The 24,538-nt window shown below is 37.3% G+C and overlaps 1 protein-coding gene across 2 annotated transcripts in view; it reads left to right on the forward strand.

Annotated features, from left to right (window-relative positions):
* The window catches only part of fam184aa (family with sequence similarity 184 member Aa), a 46,393-nt gene that overhangs the window by 11,476 nt on the left and 10,379 nt on the right, over positions 1–24,538 (forward strand). For both annotated transcript variants that reach the window (XM_073827102.1, XM_073827101.1), the window contains exons 7-12: positions 7,185–7,346; positions 7,769–7,890; positions 8,339–8,489; positions 16,691–16,903; positions 21,584–21,737; positions 22,092–22,219. In XM_073827102.1, the coding sequence (XP_073683203.1) occupies positions 7,185–7,346; positions 7,769–7,890; positions 8,339–8,489; positions 16,691–16,903; positions 21,584–21,737; positions 22,092–22,219 (930 nt within the window). The remainder of the gene's footprint in view (positions 1–7,184; positions 7,347–7,768; positions 7,891–8,338; positions 8,490–16,690; positions 16,904–21,583; positions 21,738–22,091; positions 22,220–24,538) is intronic.

Genomic DNA, 24,538 nt, shown 5'->3' on the forward strand with positions numbered 1-24,538 from the left:
TGTTGTGTGCGTCGGAAAACTCTCTCTCTTACTCATCCTTGATTTTGTTAGGAGTTAGTTTGACTAAGCAGAACGCAGAAACGTCACTCTTTTTCTCACTTTTCTCTCTTCTTATTTTAAGAGTTTAAAAAGAAGGAAAAGAGCATCATGAGTCAACAAGCAGGTAAGCGTTGTGTTCCTCCATGCTCGCGTCCCATGACCGAGATGGATACACACGATTATTGCTTTGTTTGTTTGGGGGAACAGCACGCGGTCATGGCGATAGAGAAGGGCGGGTGTGAGCATTGCGACCTGTTAACTGTCAAGATGCTTCGCACTCGTCTTAATTATTTCCAGTCCGCACCTGCATTGCAATCGTGGGGCTCTCGCATGGATTTGCTTGACGAGCAAGAGACGGGTTCGTCCTTTTCGCTTGCTGCGTCACCAAATCCTGACATTCCTTCTCGTGATCTCGAAGCGCGCTTCGGTGCTTCTTCGGTTCACGGAGGGGATGACATATCTCTTGGTTCATCAGATCGCGAGCCGCCAGCCTCTGAGCGTTCTTCTCGCGATAGAAAATCTGTTGAGGAATTGCTGGAGGTGATCACTCGCACTGTGGACAGGTTGCAGCTTGACTGGCCAGATGAACAAGAGACCCCCAAACGTAGCAAGCTTGAGGATAGGTTTCTGTCCGGTGGCAGAGGGGAGAAGAAACAAAAACCTCTCCCCTTTTTCGAGGACCTCCATGACGAGCTGTCCAAGTCATGGAGTAAACCATATACCTCTCGTGTCTTTGTGCCATCGACGTCGACATTCTCGGCTATCGTGGGTGCGAAGTCACGAGGATATATGGAGATGCCTCGGGTCGAAGAGACGCTCGCGAGCTATCTCTCACCCGAATCAGCATCGTCTTTAAAGAAACCTACCCTCCCCACTAAACCGTGTAGAACAACTTCGGCTTCGGTGGGAAAAGCTTATCAGGCTGCAGGTCAGGCTGGTGCTGCGCTGCACACAATGGCTGTGTTACAGGCATACCAGGCTGATCTGTTGAAGGATTTGAGTGCGGGCAGTACAATCGACGATGAAGCTTTCTCTGATCTTCGTCGAGCCACAGATCTGTCTCTCCGTGCGACCAAGCAAACGGCTCGTGCCATCAGCCGCTCTATGAGCGCTTTAGTCAGCACGGAGAGACATCTATGGTTGAATCTGACAGGAATAAAAGAAAAGGATCGCGTGTTCCTGTTAGATGCCCCCGTTTCTCCCTCTGGACTATTTGGAGACTCGGTTAACACCGTTGTCGAAAGATATAAAGAGGTAAAGAAACACGAGGAAGCGTTTGTTCAGTTTCTTCCTCGCCGCACTCAAGGGGAGGGGCCGTCTGCCACCCAGCCCCGTCCCGGTCCTTCAACATCCAGGGAGGTCAAAAAGCAGAGCGTGGCTCAGCGTGCTCCCCCTCGTAAAGATTGGGGACAGGCTCGCCGCGCTCAACAACCTCCTAAGCCAGATCTCAGGACTATTATCAACAAAAAGAGAAAGTCCTGATGGTCTGGCGCCCAATCTAGTGGGGGTAGCCCTCCGCGGGATGGGGCGCGTTCAACATTTAAAACTCGCCTCTCCCCGATACCCTCACGAAACCTCTCCATCCCCGCCACTTCTCGTGCCTCGGGGGGCAGCGGTTTCCAGAGAAATGTTAGATGTTCCGTCGTTTTCGGCTGTCATTCCGGACGCGGGACATCTAACATCCCCTCAAAAGGAAGTAGTAAAATTAATACCACTCTCAGAGAGTCTGGCAGCGTGGAAACTTCTGCCAGGCATCTCAGAGTGGGTATTAAGCACAGTACAGATAGGATACAGAATCCAGTTCAGTCGTCGTCCTCCGCGTTTCAACGGCGTGGTTTACACTTCCGTGAAACCGGAGCTGATGCACGTACTGTCACAAGAGCTGAAAACTCTTCTGAGCAAGGAGGCCATAGAACATGTTCCTCTTCCAGAAAGAGAGTCAGGCTATTACAGCAGATACTTCCTGGTTCCCAAGAAGGATGGGGGGTTGCGTCCAATCTTAGATCTTCGAGGCTTAAACCGTTCAGTCAAAGCACTCAAGTTCAAGATGTTAACTGTCAAGATGGTCGTGACGCAGATTCAACATTACGATTGGTTCGTCACGATCGATCTAAAAGACGCATATTTTCACATACAAATATTGCCACAACACAGGAAATTCCTGAGGTTCGCTTTAGGGGGCGAAGCGTACCAGTTTCGGGTTCTTCCATTCGGCCTAGCTTTGTCACCCCGCACATACACAAAATGCATGGATGCAGCACTGGCTCCATTACGACTCCAGGGCATTCGCATTTTGAACTACATCGACGACTGGTTAATACTGGCACAATCGCGAGAGTTGGCGCTTCAACACAGAAACATCGTGTTGGCTCATTTAGTTTCTCTAGGGTTGAGACTCAACACCAACAAAAGTGTTCTTTCTCCTGCCCAGAGAACAACTTATCTCGGTATCGTTTGGGATTCGATCACGATGCGGGCACAGCTGTCTCCCGCTCGAATCGAGACCATTCGGCAGACAATGAGCAAAGTCAAGCTAGGTCAAAACCGTACTGTTCTTCAGTACCAAAAAATGTTAGGCTTCATGGCTTCAGCATCCACGGTGATTCCTTTGGGGCTGTTGCACATGAGACCGTTTCAGTTGTGGCTAAAGGCCAGAGGATTTCATCCAAGAGCCAATCCTCAAAGGCAAATAAAAGTGACGCGCCGCGGGCTTCGTACACTAACTCTGTGGTTCAGACCCCGGTTCCTTACCTTGGGTCCCACTCTAGGGGCGCCCTGTCGTCGCAAACTGCTAACGACGGACGCCTCCCTGACGGGCTGGGGAGCGGTCTTACATGGTCGTCCAGCTCAAGGGGAATGGGAGGGTCATCAGCTCGATTGGCACATCAATTGCCTCGAGTTGATGGCTGTATTTCTGGCTCTGAAATACTTTCTCCATCAGTTGAGGGGCTGTCATGTCTTAGTGCGGGTGGACAATACAGCAGCAGTCTCTTATATAAATCACCAGGGAGGTCTGCGCTCACGCAATCTGAACAGATTAGCGAGGCAGATTTTTCTCTGGGCCCAAGGAAAGTTCCTGTCACTCAAGGCAGTTTACATTCCAGGGCACTTGAATGTGGGAGCAGACTTACTGTCCAGACAGACATTACCGATGGGCGAGTGGAAACTCCACCCGGAAGTAGTGAATCTGATATGGACCAGATTTTATCAGGCGGAAGTGGACCTCTTCGCCTCTATACAGACAGCGCAATGTCCCCTTTACTTCTCTCTGAGTCACCCAGCTCCGTTGGGTCTGGATGCGATGGCGCACTCATGGCCCAATATGCGCCTGTATGCGTTTCCTCCAGTCTCTCTGCTCCCGGGGGTTCTAGCCAGAGTTCGCCAGCAAGGTTCTTGCCTCTTATTGATAGTGCCGCGTTGGCCGAACAGAGTATGGTTCTCGGAGATAATATCTCTCCTCGACGGCTCGCCTTGGGCGATTCCGGAGAGGAGGGACCTTCTATCGCAGGCGGGGGGAACGATATTCCATCCCAGGCCCAACCTGTGGAATCTTCACGTTTGGCCCCTGAGGGGAACCAACTGAGGGACACAGGGCTTTCACCTGCCGTTATTGAGACCATCCTAAGTGCTAGGGCTCCCTCCACTAGGAGGATTTATGCCGTTAAATGGGGTATTTTTGAAAGGTGGTGTGCTGCACACAATGTAGATCCAGTTAACTGCCAGATTGCTTCAGTGTTGGACTTCATGCAAGAGAAATTATCATCAGGCATTTGCCCCGCTACTCTTAGGGTATATGTGGCCGCTCTTTCGGCTTGCCACGCCCTAATTGATGGGGAACCGCTTGGGAGGCACCCTCTGCTCTCCCGCTTCCTTCGTGGGGCCAGGAGACTGAGGCCTCCAGTCAAAACCAAGATCCCTTCTTGGGACTTAGCAATAGTCCTTGAGGGTCTGGTTGAAACCCCGTTTGAACCTTTAGAGTCAGCGTCTGACAAACTTCTGACTCTTAAAATGGTTTTTCTAATGGCAATAACTTCCTTAAAAAGAATTGGGGATATGCAGGCTCTGTCTATCGCGCCATCCTGCTTAGACTTTGCCCCAGGATTGGTGAAAGTGATTTTGCATCCTCATCCTGATTATCTGCCCAAGGTGCCATTCTCGGCTGTACATCCGGTCATTTTAGAAGCCTTCTGTCCTCCACCGTTCACAACGCCGGAGCAGGAGAATTCTCATAGACTGTGTCCAGTCCGCGCTCTTCAGGCTTACATCCACCGCACTAGCCAGTGGCGTAAGTCGGAGCAACTCTTCGTCTGTTATGGCCCCCATAACAGAGGAGCAGCTGCCACCAAGCAGACCATCTCTCATTGGGTCAGGGATGCTATAGCTCTTGCCTATGAGGCGCGCGGTCAAGCTTCGCCTATAGGCCTTAGGGCTCACTCCACCAGGGGGGTCGCCTCGTCCAATGCGTTGGCAAGGGGTGCTCCCCTACAACAAGTTTGTGATGCGGCAGGCTGGTCCTCTCCGCACACATTCATAAGATTTTATAGCTTGGATGTTCATGCCACTCCGGGCTCTCACGTCCTTGAGTCGACATCACAAGCTAATGTCTAGGTCTTCCTACGTTCTTGTGAAACACACCTGCACAACCGTAGGAGTCCAGACATATTCAAGCTCGGCGGCGTGGGTATTCTCGTTCCCAATGCGCTTAGCAGCGCAGCATCGACTGTAGCTTTCAAAAGGGAACAATCTCAGGTTACTTGACTGTAACCTTGTTCCCTGAGAAAGCGGAACGAGATGCTGCGCTACTTTGCCGTGCTGAAGATGTCCCAGGACTGCTCTTCAGACAAAATATCCTGACGATGCACCTGTGGCTCATCTATTTATAGCCTCGTGCGCGTGCGCTCCGGTGACGTCACCAATCGAGGCTATAATGCCGTTTAGTCAATTATATTGACGTTTTACATACAATATTCACAGCTGGTCACTTCTAAAGACGTTCCCAATGCGCTTAGCAGCGCAGCATCTCGTTCCGCTTTCTCAGGGAACAAGGTTACAGTCAAGTAACCTGAGATTGTTTTCATCTTTTCCCCAGTAGCTGTTTAATATTTTGTTATATTTAACACTAATATTTATATTGTCAGCTTCAAATGTCAACTTAATATGACAACTTGTAATTATGTTTCATTATATTATATTATATTATATTATATGATATGATATGATATTATATTATATTATATTATATGGAAGCTTGTTTCCGCCACTGAATAAAAATTAAAAAAGGTCATTGCAACTTTTTATCTCACAATTCTGACATTTCTTTCTCGCAATTGCAATTTAGATCTGGCAATTGCGAGATTGTATCTTGCAATTCTTTTTTTCTCAGAATTGTGAGATATAAACTAGCAATTCTGATTTTTTTTCTCGCAATTGCGACTTTGTATCTTTCAATTCTTTTTTTCTCAGAATTGCGAGATATAAACTCACAATTCTGACTTTTTTTCTCGCAATTGCGACTTTGTATCTTTCAATTCTTTTTTCTCAGAATTGCGAGATATAAACTCACAATTCTGACTTTTTTTCTCGCAATTGCGACTTTGTATCTTGCAATTCTTTTTTTCTCAGAATTTTGAAATATAAACTAGCAATTCTGACTTTATTTTTCTCGCAACTGCGACTTTGTATCTTGCAATTCTTTTTTTCTCAGAATTGCGAGATATAAACTCACAATTCTGACTTTATTTTTCTTGCAATTGCGACTTTGTATCTTTCAATTCTTTTTTCTCAGAATTGCGAGATATAAACTAGCAATTCTGATTTTTTTCTCGCAATTGCGACTTTGTATCTTTCAATTCTTTTTTCTCAGAATTTTGAGATATAAACTCACAATTCTGACTTTATTTTTCTCGCAATTGCGACTTTGTATCTTTCAATTCTTTTTTCTCAGAATTGCGAGATATAAACTAGCAATTCTGATTTTTTTCTCGCAATTGCGACTTTGTATCTTTCAATTCTTTTTTCTCAGAATTTTGAGATATAAACTCACAATTCTGACTTTATTTTTCTCGCAATTGCGACTTTGTATCTTGCAATTCTTTTTTTCTCAGAATTGCGAGATATAAACTCACAATTCTGACTTTATTTTTCTCGCAATTGCGACTTTGTATCTTTCAATTCTTTTTTCTCAGAATTTTGAGATATAAACTAGCAATTCTGATTTTTTTTCTCGCAATTGCGACTTTGTATCTTGCAATTCTTTTTTTCTCAGAATTGCGAGATATAAACTCACAATTCTGACTTTTTTTCTCGCAATTGCGACTTTGTATCTTGCAATTCTTTTTTTCTCAGAATTTTGAGATATAAACTAACAATTCTGACTTTATTTTTCTCGCAATTGCGACTTTGTATCTTGCAATTCTTTTTTTCTCAGAATTGCGAGATATAAACTCACAATTCTGACTTTATTTTTCTCGCAATTGCGACTTTGTATCTTTCAATTCTTTTTTTCTCAGAATTTTGAGATATAAACTAGCAATTCTGATTTTTTTTCTCGCAATTGCGACTTTGTATCTTGCAATTCTTTTTTCTCAGAATTGTGAGATACAAACTCACAATTCTGACTTTATTTTTCTCGCAATTCTGACTTTGTATCTTGCAATTCTTTATTTCTCAGAATTGCATGATATAAACTCATTCAGAATTGTGAGATAAGTTGCAATAACCTTTTTTTAATTTTTTATTCAGTGGCGGGAACGGGCTTCTATAATAATGTTATATTATATTATATTGCATTATATTACATTACATTTGATTATTGATTTTTGTCACAAAAATAGCCAAAACACCTCAGAAATTCATTGTTAATGCTTGTTTTTACACTAAAAATGATATAGAATACTGTAATTTAGAAACATTTAAATCAATGGACATAAAGAAACCAATTTACACCATGTAACGTAATTGTAGTATTGTGAACTAATGTAATTTCCATCTTTAAAAACTGTTTAGTTTGATTATTGTGAGTGTGATTGTTTTATTCATAACACCAAGACAAATACTGAGGAATAGAGGAATCTACTGCATAGTAAGATTGACCTCCATTTTGTAATTTTATTTATGCGTTTGACTGTCTTTGGGGCTTTTCTCAGGTGTCTCATTTGAAGGATCTTGTGAAGGAGAGTGAAAAAAATCTGGATACTGCTGAGAACCACATCTCCTGTCTTAAAGACGGCCAGGAAAAGCTTCTCATTGAGCTGGACGCCACCAGGGCGAGAGTGAGAGAGACGAGCAACCTGCTCACGGATATACAAGTAAAGAGCTCTGATGTTTTTTACTCCATTTATTATACATTTTATGCATTTTGAGTCGGTCTCTCATTCTGGAAAAATATAAGAAGCGTTTAGAGATGTTGATATAAAATGTTCAAGTTCGTTCACGCTTTTAGAAGCGTGTAAACCACTGACGCATCTCATCGTTTAGAGGGAGAAGCGGGAATTCAGCGTGGCAATCACTGCAATAGGAGACGGATAATGGAGCGTGGCAGAGATGTTAAAAGAAAAATTAAGCCTCATTCAATTTTTAAGACACCCAGAAACAGCCGCTTTTGTTCTGCGCTAAAGCCTGCGAAGTGCAGGAAGAGCTTGCATGTCTAAAGACACCATTTGTGTAATCAGCTCTACTGGAAACTGCTCTCTCCTTGCTTTTCCCATGATGAATCATTATCCGCTCACAGGAGGAGATAGAGACCCAGAAGCAGCAACATGACGCCAGGGTCATCGCTATCAAAACAGAGGAGAAACAGAAAATGGACAAAATCACAGAGGAGCTGGATCTCAAGTGGACCGATGCTCTGAGGTGCTGCACGAAACACATGAGTCATGCATTACTGTAGAAAAGACAAGGCTAAAAACAGCGAGATTTGTCTGTGTGCAGTGCATTAAATTGAATAAACTGTGACTGTACACAGTGTTTGGTTTTTACAGAGTGCACACGGCAAATCAAATCTAAAAAAGGCTCTGAAATAGGCTGTCCTGCATCAAAGCCTGTGACAAATCCTCTTACACAGGCATGCATTTGAATTAAAATATGCTAATTACAAGAGTAAAAGGTTAACATCTAATCTGCACAATGGTACGGCAGCGCACGGTATACAGTGAGCTGAAGGTTACAGAGACATCTGTGTGGCTCTTATTAACATTTTAATATCTCACTTACTGAGTCGCTTCCACGCTGTTTCAGTAATGCACCCTTGTGTCTGTTTCACCCTGCCAGTTGCACCCTCTGTTTTTATGTTTCTTCTCAGGGATGAGCTGAAGGGTCTTCGGGAAGAGCTCACAGCTGAACATCAGGCAGAGAAACAGGTGGCCCTGACACAGCTTTCCCAGCAGAGAGACCTGGAGATGATGGCAGCCAGAGAGAGCTGGCAGAGGAAGGTGGAGGACCTCCTGGAACAGGTAACTGAAGGTCACAGAGGTGACTTTTGTTGTTTATACATGTTGTCCACATTTAACAGAATAGTTTACCTAATAATGAAAATTCAGTCATTAATTACTCACCCTCACGTTGTTCCAAACCTGTAAGAACTTTGTTCATCCTTGGAATACAAATTAAGATATTTTTGATGAAATCCAAGAGCTTTCTGACCCTGCATAGACAGTGATGCAACTAACATGTTCAACACCCAGAAAGGTTGTAAGGTCATAGTTAAAATAGTCCATGTGACATCAGTAGTTCAACCTTAATTTTATTCCGCGTCAGCTATCGGATTTCATCAAAAATATCTTAATTTGTGTTTTAAAGATGAACGAAGGTTTTACCGGTTTGGAATGACATGAGAGTGAGTAATTAATGATAGAATTTTCATTTTTGGGTGAACTGTCCCTTTAACATTTTAGAGGTATATGCATTTTTGTAAAAAAAATTTCCTTGTAAAACTTCTTGTAATAAAAATGGTAACAAAACAGAAAATTTGTAAGAAAATTTTATCAAGCGAAAAACATAAAAAAATAGCAAATGTTTGTAAAAAATCACACAAAAATGTAACAAATCAAAGATTTTTTTTAAAAACAAAAATGCCTTGTATTTTACACTTGTTATGCTTACAACATTTTTTTCCTAGAAGTACTTTTGTTTACAGGTTTCTTGTAGCAGTCATGTAAATATTTGTGTTTTAGAAACAAACAAAAGTGTACAAAACAAACATTTGTAAGAAAATTTTAACCAAACAAAAAAGCAAATGTTAAAAAAAAAATTAGCAAATCAAACAAATGTTAAAACTAAAATGTATTGTATTTTGCACTATTGTAACATTTTAGGTTTCTTGTAGTCATACAAACAGTTGTGTTTGAAAAACAAGTGTAACAAAACAAACATGTGAAAGAACAAACAAACATCTGTTAATGAAGTAGCAAATGTTTGTGAAAATCAAATTAAAATATAGCAAATCAAGCAAATGTTTGTAAAACCAAACAAACATTTCTTTTTTCTACACTATTGCAACAGTTTTTTCTAGAATTACACTTGTTTTTCAGGTTTTTCTAAAAATTAACAAACTGTAACAAAACAAACATTTGTAAGACACTGTAACCAAGCAAAACAAACATCTGTAAAAATATATATATATATAGTTTGTAAAAGTTATGTAAATGTAGTTTGTAAAAATTAGACAAAAATGTTCCAAATCCAAACAAATGTTTGTAAAAACAGAAATGCAAAAACAAATATTTCCTTGATGTACTTTTGTTTTAGGTTTCTTGTGGATAAACAGTCATATGAACAGTTGTGTTTGAAAAATCAAATCAAACATCTGTTAAAGAAGTAGCAAATATTTGTAAAAATGTAACCAAACAAAACAAACATCTGTTAAAGAAGTAGAAAATGTTTGTAAAAATTAAACAAAAATGTAACCAAACAAGCATCTGTTAAAGAACTAGCAGATGTTTGTAAAAAATGTAACAAATCAACCAAATGTTTGTAAAACCAAACATTTATTGTATTCTACACCATTGTAACTTTTTTTTTTTTCCAGAAGTACACAGGTTTTTCTAAAAACAAACAAAACTGTAACTAAACAAACATTTGCAAGGACAAACAAAACATGTAACCATACAAAACAAACATATGTAAAGAAAAAATTGTAGTTTGTAAAATGTATGGAAATGTAGTTTGTAAAAATTAAACAAAAATGTTGCAAACAAATGTTGTAAAAACAGAAATGTAAAAACAAAAATTTCCTTGATGTACAGTTGTTTTAGGTTTCTTGTTGATAAACTGTCATCTAAACAGTTGTGTTTGAAAAAACAAACATAAGTGTAACAAAACAAACATTTGTAAGAGCAAACAAAACATAAAAATATAAACAAAACAAACATCTGTTAAAGAAGTAGCAAATATTTGTAAAAAATGTAACAAATCAAGCAAATGTTTGTAAAACCAGAAATGTAAAACCAAAAATATATTGTATTCTACACTAGGGTTGGGCGATGTCGACCAATTTGGCATCGTACGATGTCTAATGTGCAACATCGCGATGGACGATGGCATCGTCGGCGGGGGGCGGGGTGAAGGATGGTCGTTGTTAAATAATTAATTAATAACAAATTAATTAATTGTAGCCTACCATTTCCACCAGTGCTTAATTTGAGCCGGATCTCGTTCCGGAAAATGTCAAAACAAGCACGGGTTTATGTAGATGTATTGAGGATGTGTGTTGGTCCTTAACATATTTTTGACCAGTCAGCTTTTATAAGTTCAAAATCACTCTCATTGATTGCTTACTGCTTAACCCACTCTCTCTAAACGCATTTAATGAGCAGCGTAATGTGTAGAGGGAAAGTGTAATATCAGAAATAATACCACATCAAGCGAAATATTATGTATTAACATTATAAACACTATAAAACATAGCTATAAGTTGGTTACCCTGACTCCAAAACGAATCATTTAAATGTAACGGTATTCAGAACAGAACAGGAATGAAACAAAATATATAAAGTTAAGAAACCAAAACAAAGCGAAACTAAAAATACCAGGCGTTGGGCTCACGCACCTCTGTAATTCGGCACAAATCCAAGTGTTTCCATATTCCCAATGTATTTGAATGATAAACTGCTATTTATAATGTATACTAGGCTTTGTACTGTACGTTCGTATTTCGATGGAAAAAAATATATTCTCTTGTTTTTTGTTCCAAGCTCTGTTCGTTATGGTAAAACCATAAAAAAGGCATATTTGGTGTAGTTTATTTACAGTTTTTCTCAATTGCTTAAACACATTTCTTGAAATTATGCCTCTTATTTGCGAAACTCTAAACACAAATCCACAACTCCTAACTCATTTCCCCAAACTTCCTATATTGAGGTCAAAATGAAGCTCTCCACTCAAAACAATTAAATCTTGCTGAAAAACCAAACTTTGCTTTCAGACATGACACACAAATCCTCAAAAACAAACACACTACAACACAGTTTTACACGCTGATGAGATAAATTCAAAACAATACTACAAAAACAATACAAATAAAAAACTTTTCACATGATGAACACAACAAATCTATTCCTTTGCAAGTGTTTTATTCCTTAATTTAATGTACTGTAGAGTACAGTACAGTACAAAACAGCAAAAAACAACAAAATAATTATTCTGCCCAGCATCCTGTCTTTGGTCTGGGATAGGCCAAAGAACCTCTTCAGCATTACAGGCTAAATTAGCCCTGGCCAGGCAGCAGGGGTAAAATCCTCTTGCATGCCTGATCCAACCCTGGCACTCATCAACTAAAATATATGAGACTGCTTGTCTTCTTGCCCTTGCTCTTCCTCTGTCTCTTCCATGTTGTTGTCGTCATCGTCCTCCTTCTCCTCCTCCTCTTCCTCGTTCACCTCCTACTCTTCCTCTTCAAAATTACACATTACTGTATGTGGGATATTGATTGAAAAAGACTGGATAGGATTCACAGTTACACTTGTACTAGTGGTCTGACAAAAAATAAAAAAATAAAATAAAAGCACACAGCGTCATTGTGAAACAGAAAAAAAAGAAATATGGGCACAAAGGTGAAAATAAAAATAAGAAAGTCCACTGTCAGAATTTGTAACTCCTGTGTTGTCCTCTGTCTATATGCTTTCCAATGGAAGGTTCATGAGATGTACCTTTGATCTATTTCAGAGAACTGCTTTATCATTGGTTGATCTATATTATCTTCATTAGTGAAAGTCAAGATTCACTTGAATAATTCATGGCAAATTTACAAAAAGTCTAATAGAAATGTGTAGAATATATGATTGACAGTTTAGGACAACTAGATCAAAAATTTTGCATTTAGGTAATGATTTATACGATGAGCTAATGACTTGATGTTTTGAGGGGTAAGACTATTGCACAGAGAACTACAGTATATAATACATTTTGAGCAACATGACAATAGCAACTGATAATGTAGGAAACTGCAGACAAATGTATATTTCATTTCTGATCTGAGAAATGCACCAAAGTGACTGAGAAAAACTTTTATCCTTTTATCTCCATCGAAGGTTCTGATTGGTGTGTGCTAAATTTTGACTCCTAGTGTTTCCAGTTGGGTAATTGTGTGCTAATTGAGCTCAAACTTCGCAGACTTGAATGAACAATATTGAATGCTTGTGCTTTCTAAATGACCTCATGGTGTAAGCACTGAGAAATGTAGGGATTTGTGTGTAGAGTTTTGAAGTAACAGTTCACCAAATATAACTCATGTGTCAAAGCAGGGAATAGTGTTTAATGTTTAGGGAAATGGGTGTGCTTTTTCAAAAATGGCGTTATAGTTTTGAAATTTTAGTTCAAAAGACTGGTTATAGTGTTTTAGCAATTGAGAAAAACTGTAATCTAATTTAATTAAAATTATTTTGATTATTCGTTTTTGTATGCCTAATTTATTAATGTAAACGAACTAGTTCATGTAATTCGTTTGGAGTTCACTGTAATTTGTATTGTGATCGCTAACAACTTCCTTGTTATTATTTCTTCATAATAATAATAATAAAATAAGTAAAGATGCGGAAATTGAAAGCAAGCATTTAATTTGGCTGTATAGTGTGATTAAGTGTGTGTTTTTCGCGAGCGGGTTGCGGTGGGGGCGGGGCGGAGAATCGCGATGCCGACTCAGCATCGTGATGTCTATCGGCCATCGGCGATGGACGATGGCATCGTCTATCGACCCAACCCTATTCTACACTATTGTAAAACATGTTCCCTCAGAATTACACAGGTTTTTCTAAAAACAAACAAAACTGTAATTAAACAAACATTTGCAAGGACAAACAGAACATGTAACCAAACAAAATCTGTAAAAAATCTGTCAAAATCTGTAAAAAAAAATGTAGTTTGTAATTTTTTTTGTAAATGTAGTTTGTAAAAATTGAACAAAAACGTTGCAAACAAATGTTTGTAAAAACAGAAATGTAAAAAAAAATTTCATTGATGTACACTTGTTTTAGGTTTCTCTTTGATAACCAGTCATATATACAGTTGTGTTTGAAAAACAAACAGAAGTGTAACAAAACAAACATGTAAAAATTAAACAAAAATGTAACCAAACAAAACAAACGTCTGTTAAAGAAGTAGCAAATAGTTGTAAAAAATGTAACAAATCAAGCAAATGTAAAACCAGAAATGTCTTCTGTTCTACACTACTTTTTCCCAGAAGTACACATGTTTTTCTAAAAACAAACAAAACTGTAATCAAACAAACATTTGCAAGGACAAACAAAACATATAACCAAATACAGTACATCACAAGCAAATCTTCTCTATTTAAATGACCTCTGTTACCTTCTATGTCAATGAATCATTCATTGAGGCAAAACAAGTTGCTGAATACCTAATAAAAATGAATGTTGAAATGCACACCAAAAACCATGAAAATTTCTGAATGATTAGTTTTTATGGCTTAGATTGAATCTAAGTCTGTCTGTACTGGAAAGAGAACTTTACTTTTTGAACATATTAGTATTACCTTCATACATGTTTATTTTAAAAGAGCAAGGACATTCCTGTTTTCCATCAGATGTCTCCTTGGATATATTGATTTGGAGTAGTATGACTTCTGAGACCATAATAAGTCCCACAGCTGTGACTCTTAAACAAGTAACTGTCAGCCAAATATCTGTCAACAGCTTTCATCCATCATTTTAGTTTAGATTGACGTGATGTTCTTTTTAAAATTCTGATGCAGTCAAAGCATTTCTGATCTTGTGCAATATCATGAAAACTTGGCGTGACTGAAAATTCTAGATACTTAGTCAAGATGTACACACAGTCTCTAGCGTGTGCATCCTCGATTACCATGATGCTGCTCTGCGTGTTTGCCACTTTCTCTAAAGTGACAGCCTGCCTCCTGTAGTCTGTCTCTCTAGAGTCACGTCACTGTCGCTTATGTCATGAGCCTCTAAAAGTTGCTGTGTCAGACATCTGTCAGCATCTCTTGGTGTTCGTCGTCTATCTTTAGCGCCTCCTCGGGTCACTGCCCCTAATCTTATGTTAATCTAGGGATCTATACTGTATATCAATGAGCATATATCAATATCAGCCAGTAATTGCATTTTGTTGTTGAAATCAGGCTGACATTAGAAGCAGACTATGTTAGTATAATGGCATTTTTCAGTTCAAACTCAGTCATTAATTACCCTCATGTTAAATTACATTTTTTTTAAATGCTTTATAACATTAATTTACTTTTTTTTTTGCCTGTTTTTTTTTGTTTTTTTTTATTAATTTTTTTTTAATATTCATAATATAGATAATTATGTTGTTAATTTAAAATATATTTATATAATTATAAAATAATTATTAGCTACATTTTCCATGTAGATATATCCCAAAGAAACGGAACAACATCAGGGTAAGTAACTAATGACAGAGCTTTAATTTTGGGGCGAACTGTCCCATTTTAGAGGTGTATTCTACATTTTTGTAACATTTTAAAACCCAGAATTTCTTGTATTCAGTACTATTGTAAAAAAAAAATCCAGAATTACACTTGTTTTTCAGGTTTTCTAAAAACTAACAAACTGTAACAAAACAATTTGTAAGAACAAAAAGAACAAAACATGTAACCAAACAAAACAAAAATCTGTACAAAAAATTTGTAGTTTGTAAAATGTATGTAAATGTAGTTACAAAATTAAACAAAAATGTTGCATCAGAAATCAGAAATGTAAAAACAAAAATGTTGTATTTTACACTATTGTAACTTTTTTCTTAGATGTATTCTTGTTTTAGGTTTTTCATAGCATAAACAGTCATGTAAACAGTTGTGTTTGAAAAATAAACAGAAGTACAAAAAATGTAGCAAATCAAGCAAACGTTTGTAACCTAAAAATGTAACGCCAAAAATGTCTTTGTTTTTCTAAAAACAAACAAAATTGTTACAAAATTGTTACATTTTGTAACCAAACAAAACAAACATCTGTTAAAGTGGCAGCAAATGTTTGTAAAAGTCAAACAAAATGTAACAAATCAAGCAAATGTTTGTAAAACCAAAACATTTCGTCTGTCATAATAAATTATTGATATTATTGACTTATAATTATCTTTATTTGGGCTGTTTTCTTAAGATTTAACTATGATTCATTCATTTATTAAATACATTTTTTTAAAATTGCTTTATAAAGATATATATATATATATATATATATGTGTGTGTGTAAACAATAATTATCAGCCAAAATTTCCATGCTGGTACATCCCAAATCAATGAAGGCTCTGTAAAATACTATTTCCTTTATAGGTCATCAAGGCGGATACACTTTGGTCTGTAGGGAAGTTACAGATTGGTTTTAAAAATCAACTCCAGCGTGGTCTCTCAACCTCAAATAATACTGGATTTTAAGTCCCTCAACAGTTTGTTGAGACAAATCTATGTGTGAATTCAAATGCAGTGTAGTCCAGGGGCTCAAGTCTGCCATGGAACACTCTCCTCTTGTTTTGCCCTCATTTTATTGCCTCAGTATCTATTTTCGGCCCACAGTTTGCTGCATGCAGAGATTTGCCCGCCATCTCCTGTTTATTTTCTTTCGCAAGACTTCTCATTATTATTTCTTCATCTTAGGCCTCATCTCATTTTTATGTATTGAAATGTATGAAGATTAAGTTTTTTGGTAGATTAGCAGTATAAATGATATTTTTCATTTAGGGTTTCCTGGGGTAGTTCAGGAAACACTGCTGAGCGGATCTGAGTTAATGTATTTTGCTCGCATAAAACTGATGATAAAAGCTCAACAGAAAGACAGCAGTCAAAATGATTGTAATAGCATCTTGCTTGCACTTGATGTCATATTTCATCTGCAACATAGGGCTATATCTAAAAGGATTACATCTCAGATTGCTTGTGGCATTGTTGTTTTTCATTTTCAACATAATGACACACGTCCCTTACTGATTGATGCAATAATACATTTAAGTCAGTGTTTTTGTTCTTCTATTTCCACTGATTTTAAATTCAAATCCCAGTGCTGTTTTCTTTTTTCTGGCTTCAGAATATCTTCTGCTTTCCTCCTGATTGTTGTCTGCTTTACCTTTACCCAAATATAAGTCATTCACAGTTCACACTTTCCATCTCTCTGAATGTTGGGTATTCTGTACGAGTCGTTTGAACCTGTTTTCTGTGTTTTTGTTGTGTCAGATCTCTCTGCTGAAGCAGAGCCTGGAGCTACAGATGTCGCAGTCAAAAAGTGCGCTGCAGCAGTTGCAGGCGCAGTTTAGCCAAGAGCGTGAGCACCTGGCGCAGCAGTTGCAGGAGCTGGCAATGGAGCATCAGCACAGAGAGTGCCGCCTGCAGGAAGCCCACTGCTGCGCCATGCAGGACATGGAGGAAGCGCAACAAATGGAGTTTAGGGTACCTTCACCTTACTTACAAACACAGACGTGCACAATTGCAAACTCACACACAATGATGCTTCATTCTCCCAAATGCCTCTGATGCAGAAGTGTGCTTAATCAGTTTTGGACACTTTTAGTCCTGTGGATGTTTTAAAACTAATTTTAAAAAAAACTTTTAAAATTTTTTTCTTGTCTTAAAGAGATAGTTCACCCAAAAATGAAAAATCTGTCGTTAATTACTTACTTTCTTGTCGTTCTAAACCCATAAGACCTTTTTTCATCTTCGAAACACAAGTTAAGATATTTTTAATGAAATCCTAGAGCTTTCTGACCCTGCATAGACAGCAACTGCCATGTTCAAGGCCCAGAAAGGTAGTAAGGACATCAAATACTGATACAGAAGAGAAGAAATTGTTAATTAAAGTTGTTATTTTTGTTTTCTTTGCACACAAAAAGTATGCAACTGCCATGTTCAAGGCTTAGAAAGGTAGTAAGGACATCAAAGACTGATACAGAAGAGAAGAAATTGTTAAATAAAGTCTTTATTTTTGTTTGTATGCAACTGCCATGTTCAAGGTCCAGAAAGGTAGTAAGGACATCAAAGACTGATACAGAAGAGAAGAAATTGTTAAATAAAGTCTTTATTTTTGTTTTTTTTGTACACAAAAAGTATGCAACTGCCATGTTTAAGGCCCAGAAAGGTAGTAAGGACATCAAAGACTGATACAGAAGAGAAGAAATTGTTAAATAAAGTCTTTATTTTTGTTTGTATGCAACTGCCATGTTCAAGGTCCAGAAAGGTAGTAAGGACATTAAAGACTGATACAGAAGAGAAGAAATTGTTAAACAAAGTTGTTATTTTTGTTTTCTTTGTACACAAAAAGTATGCAACTGCCATGTTTAAGGCCCAGAAAAAAGGTAGTAAGGAAATCAAAGACTGATACAGAAGAGAAGAAATTGTTAAATAAAGTTGTTATTTTTGTTTTTGTTTTTTGTGCACAAAATTCTTGTAGCTTCGTGAAATTAAGGTTGAACCACTCATGTCACATGGACTATTTTATAGGTTGTATCAGCGATTTCTAGCCTAAAACATAAAGTGTCGATTTCAGCTTACCTTTCTTCACGATCCGCTCGCTGCCAGCCCCATAAATTGTCTGTGAAAAAACCGCGTCTCTCTGGTCAGCCTAGGGTCCGAGATATGCCAAAAAAACAATCGGCGCTATCAACACACCACAGATAACCAAACAGTGTTCCAACCAATCAGCGTCAGGGGTTTGGTGTTGTGGACTTTCCTACTGGTGCAGGGATGTGAGGGAGGCGGAGCGAAAGTCCACAACACCAAACCCCTGACGCTGATTGGTTGGAACACTGTTTGTTTTTATGTGGAAAGGTTGGTAGTGCCGATTGTTTTTTTGGCATATCTCGGACCCTAGGCTGACCAGAGAGACGCGGTTTTTTCACAGACAATTTATGGGGCAGGCAGCGAGCGGATCGTGAAGAAAGGTCAGCTGAAATTGACACTTTATGTTTTAGGCTAGAAATCGCTGATACAACCTTTAAAGATGTCCTTACTACCTTCCTGGGCCTTTATTGTGGTAGTTTGAACATTTTTGGAGTAAGTAATATTGTTCACACTTTTTTATAATATGACAATTTTAGAGCTTGGTTGTTCATGTGATATTTCTTGGTTTTCAGGATTTTTTTGTTTGTTTGTTTATAGTTAAATTATTTAAATCTTTATTTAAAAACATGCATACATTATTGCTCACACACTACCGTTCAGAAGAGTTTTTAATGTTTTATGAAATGCTCACCAAGACTGCATTTATTTTTGCTAAAAAATACAGCAAAAACAGTAATATTGTGAAATATATAATATGAGTGTTGAAAATCAGTGTTGTGCTGATTACTAGTTAAATTGAAACCATGGTGTTTGTTTTAATTTTTTCTAGGGCTGCCCTTAACTAAAGTTTCTAATGTTTCTGGTCGACTAGCAGTCGTTCATTTATAAGCATTAGTCAACTATTAGTCACATGTTTATTAATAAACCATGTAAATCATAATAACAAGCCTTTATGTGCATACATATCCTAATAAGCACTCAAGCACACGCAAAAAAACTGGCCACAGCACACTGGCAGATATAATAATTATAAATGTGTCACAGAAAAATTGCATGGAGACTGCGTTAACTTTTTAATAATTTATTAATAAACTACTGCTTTCTTTGTTTTCAGCTTAAGAGAGAGTTTTCTAATTAAATTTAATTAGAAAACTCAAGTTTGAGTTTTGAAGTTTCGCTCTCAAGTTTACAGAGACAGAGATGGCAGAAAGCGCATCCAGTTTGCTTTATTTTACAAAGTGCAACGTTTCGTTGTTATTGTGAGTGCACATAAATATACGTAGAGTCTTTACAGATTCAAAAGATGTATTACTTTTTATCTGTATGACCAGAAATGACTGTATTGAGTATTTTAAGAGCAAGTGACCGCACAGGCGCCACCATCTGTCATGCAGTGAGCGCACTACTATTCAGCTTCCACACTCAGCACAGACACTTAAATAGCGCACATTTTTCTATGTTAAAATTAGAGCCATGTAAAGTTGCTACTACTTGCATCTTTTAGATGAAAAGCCATATTTGAGGTTGATTAATGATAAGTGAGCATTTGGATGCCCTTCCTGATATACTATATTATCACATAGACGATCTGTCTGTCTGTCTGTGTGACTTCGCCACTTCCTGTAGATAGTTTTTTTCTGCGACTAATGCAGTTTTAGTCGACCAAGCCTCTTCTCGTCAACTAACGGTTAGTCGACTATTATTGGGCAGCCCTAATTTTTCCAGAATTTATTTCAAATATAAATTGAATGCATCCTCAGAGAATAAAAGTGTATATACTTATATAAAAGTGTATTATACCGACCCCGGACTGTTGAACGGTAGTGTATGTGCCACCTGTTTCTCATCTAGTCGTGATGCCTCCTGCCTGTCATCCTGTATTGATTATCACCTTCACTGTCTCCTTTTCCCCTTCATAGTACTGTACATGTGTTTCCTTTGCTCTCTGGAATTGTCACCCCTGCATTATCATCCCACACTGAGAAAACTCCACTGTGCATGACATCCATATGGTAAATTACCCTCCTTTTTGTCCTTCCTTGTCTACAGTCTACTCCAAAAACACATTATGCATATGAAAACCTGTTTCACATCCACAGGTGTTGTTTCATTTCGAATTGTGTATTACACAGAATATTTGAAGATAGCAAACCCAGACATTTGAAGCAGACATGTGACGCAGAGCCTAACAGGCTTTTCTCCATCTCGCTCAGCCTTGCGCTGCGGCCAAGAAAGAAGCTTCTTTAAGCTGATTTGGCCACATTTCGGATTACTAAGTAATGAAAAAAACATTAATAGTTGCTTTCATCTCCATTCTTTTATGTCTACCCTTGAACGCGGTTGGTGGCACCGCATGTTAGAGTGGCTCTGTGGGTGGACTGTTTAAATGTCCCCTCATTCCTCCCAAACGTGGGGTGGCATGGATAAAAAGAAACAACCCACAAAATGGCGGAGTGTCAACAGTAAACTGAATGGTTTTCTAATTGGATGATACTGCACAGCATCAATTAGTAACCAGCCCACTGTATTGAAAATCCTTTTAATTCTTATTCTTCTCAAATTTCTGCTGTCAATTCAGTCCAAATGGCTTAACGCAGAGGTTTTCAGACTTTTTAATATGCCTATTTATGCTGTGTGAAATAAAAAATAGTAAATTTTTAAAGATTAAATAAATGCCGTTCATGTTGTCATTTGTTTTTATATTTTACAGTTAAAGTGGTTCTAAAAAGTATAAAACAAGCATGACTAATCTCAGAATTTCAAAATTATGCTCTACGCTTCTTTGTTTTCATATTTTAGTCTTAATACTTTTTGAAAATGTAAAAAAAAATTGATTTGCCTTACATTAAATGTAACAGCAGTGATGATGTCTTCAAAACATTCTAAATTGTGATTGGGTTTCATTTTAACAAATATTTGCATACCGAACTGCGATTGGTCGTTTCATTGTTACATATAATTAATATATTTACACTACAGTGCATTTTCGAAAGAAATAATACTTTTGTTATTCAACAAGAGTGCATTAAATTAATCAATTTTTCACATTTGTAATGTTACGAAAGATATCTGTTTCAAATAAATGCTGTTTAACTTTCTGTTTATCACAAAATCCTGAAACAAATGTGTCGCAGTTTCCACTAAAAAGTTTAGCGGCACAAAAGTTTTCAACATTGATATGAATAAGAGCATCAAATCAGCATATTAGAATGATTTCTGAAGGATCATGTGACACTGAAGACTGGAGAAATGACTTTAAAAAATTTTTTGCTTTGCATCACAGGAATAAATTCCTTTTTACAATATATTAAAATTAAAAATGGCTATTTTAAATTGTAATAATATGACACTCAAAAAGCTAAGCTTACCTAAAACATTTCTCTTTTCCTGCCTTGCAAGCTCTGCCATTTCCCTCATTAAATGCAATCTAGTTTTCTGATTGACACCTTTTGTTCTCATGGCATCATGTTGCATTCACATGCAAATGTGGTGTTTTGCTTTATGCATTTGATGCGTGCTTCTGTATTTTTATGTCTTTATTTTCCTCCTGTCTGTACGTGTGCATTTGTGTAGGAGCTTGAGGACCGTCTAAAACAGGAACAGAGAGAAGAGTTACACGCTTTGAGAGAAGCCCACAGACAGACCCTGGAAATCCTTCGGCAGCAGTCGGACCAGGAGCTGCAGACGCTGCGCTTTGAGCTGGAGGATGAGGGCAAAGCCATGCTGGGTGAGTCATGCGCTCACATTAACTACAGCACCACACTCCAGCCTACAAGATTAGAGCCTTTTATGAGGTCATTAAACTCATGCAGTATATTCATATGCACTGTTATCATGAAAGTAAATTATCATTTTCACAGTCGCTTTTATCCTAAAGCAACTTACAGTGCACTTATTAGAGCAAATCTTAATAATAATAGCTCATAGATCACTCACTGCAGGGGTTTGAACCTCGACCTTTTGGTCACCTCGCTAGAGTGATTATACCAGAATTAGGCTCTTAGTAGGCTCTTAATGCAAGAAAATATATGTTTAAGTTGAAGATTTTGGTTTGTACTGGGCTTCTTTATGTGTTTTATAGCCTCTCTGCGCTCTGAGCTCAATCACCTCCACGCTACTGCCTTCGAACACCTGCGACAAGTCCATTTGAAGGAGAACAATGCTGCCAAACGAGAGCTGGACGACACTATTGAACGCTGCAAAGAACATGTGAGCATTTAATTGATACCACTTTGTACCTCGATGCTAAACTCAACAGAAATCAGATGGTCCTAGCACACTGATTACCAATTTTGCGATTTTTTTTTTCTTTTTCATATTCATCAAAATTTGTCACGCATAGAACATCATGGTAGCTCTCAGGCTGCTTGCTATGAATGTGAATAATGCAGAAAATTAAACCCGATCAGAATGTTTTTATGATGAATTAAAGTTTCGGAGGCGTTGTGTAAGCGTGATTGACGGATTTATTTTTTAACATGCAAAAACTTCAGACGAGAATTTCAGATTCAGTGTGATAGTATTTTGTGACAGAAGTAATATCGAGCTACATTTTGTGACATTGGTGATGCATCAAGAAAATTCAGTGGAGTTTGGATGTTTGTGGTAAAATGCCCAAAATAAAATCTCACAGGAACCTCAATTTTTTTTTAATACCAATTTCAAATTTGGAACACACAAGACATAAAGCATTACTTTTATAGCAATTTTGGATTTAAAAATAGTTTGTAAAATATTTATTTTATATATAAAAAAAAAATGGTACAGTGCATTTTCTTTACAATAGTTTAAACTTCTATAACTTTTTGATACTTACTCCAATATTTTGAAATGATTCCACTTCTGCAATAATCTGCAGATCTACACACAAAATTACACAATTTAAGTATGCGTTTTTTTTAACATTATGGTGGCTCTGAAATGTCAAAAGACCTCTTAAAATGCCTGCTACGGGTGGGAGAAATGCAGAAAATCTAACCCGATCTGATTTTTTATTTTCTATGATGAATCAAAGTTTCTGAGGTGGTGTTTAAACGTGTTTGAAACAACGCAAGGTTATATATATATATTTTAATGTGCAAACATTTCAGATGTGAATTTCAGGCTCAATGTGATAGTATTTTGTGATATAAGTAATATTGACAGAGAAATTTTGATATTTGTGATGCATCAAAAACATTCAGTGGAGTTTGGATTACACCCAGTGGCTGTTTGTGGTATAACATCCTAAATAAAATCTCACAAGAGCTTCATTTTTTTATATCAACTTTAAATTTGGAACACAACTTATTTAGACATAAAACATTACTTTTATAGCAATTTTGGATTCAAAAATATTTTGTAAAATACTTTTGTAAAATTGGTACAGTTTTTTTTTTTACAGTAAATTTAAACTTCTATAACTTTTTGATGCTTTCATATTTTGAATGATTTATATTTTTCCATTTGAACAATATTTGTATGTTTTGCCCACAGGCATATAATTTATATCTGTAACACAAACAGTTCAGGACATGCTGTAGTTTTATAGTGTTTTTCATTGACTGAAAGATGAAATAAAATAAATTAAATACAACTATTAGAATTGCTGTTGAGGTACTAATATTGCTAAAACTAAAACTGAAATAAAAATAAATTGTAGCTAATAAATATTTCAAAAATCAAATATAAAAGTAAGTTTAGAATATTTATAAATAAGATATTTTCAATGAAATCCGAGACATAGAAGAGACGTTGTTGAATAAAGTTGTTATTTTTGTTTTCTTTTTGCACAAAATGTATTCTCATGGCTTTGTAAGTAACATTATGGTTGAACCACTCATGTCACATGGACTATTTTATTGAAGTTCTTACTACCTTTCAGAGCCTTGAATGTGGTAGTTTTGCTGCTGTCTATGCGTATGCAGGGTCGAAAGCTCTATAATTTCATTAATAATATCTTAATTTGTGTTCCGAAGATGAATTAAGGTCTTACAGGTTTGGAACAAAATGAGGTTAAGTAATTAATGACAGAATATTAATTTTTGGATAAACTGTCCCTTTAAGTATGATTAATACTAATAGTGACCACTAATGAAAACAAATAGAATGCCAAAATCCCATCTCTGAATGGTAGATTCAGCATGAAGGACATCATTTGCTCCACCTGTCGGGATAAAACCAGATGCCACATAGGTGCCCTTGGTTTTAAGACACGGTTGTGGTTTCTCACCATGAAAGGTGAAGCAAGTGCTAGGCTATTATAAAATGTCTCGAAGCTAAGCTGCACTTTACAGAAATTTGAAGAATAACCGCGATGAATAAAAAATGAGGTACTGAATTCTGAATTATGGGAGAGCTCTTACCGTGACTTACACCCTTTTCCCATTTTCATATTTGATTTATAATCCCCCTCTGTGTCTGTCTCTATAATACACAATCATAGTCTCACTCTCTCATGTTCGTTTCACTCCAGTTAATACTTCACCACAATTGAATCTCTTTTAATGTGACCTATATACATAAATTGAAAGCTCCTGGGTCTGGCAC

This window comes from Garra rufa, chromosome 21 (assembly GCF_049309525.1).
Source record: "Garra rufa chromosome 21, GarRuf1.0, whole genome shotgun sequence".
In the NCBI taxonomy this organism is placed as follows: Eukaryota; Metazoa; Chordata; class Actinopteri; order Cypriniformes; family Cyprinidae; genus Garra; species Garra rufa.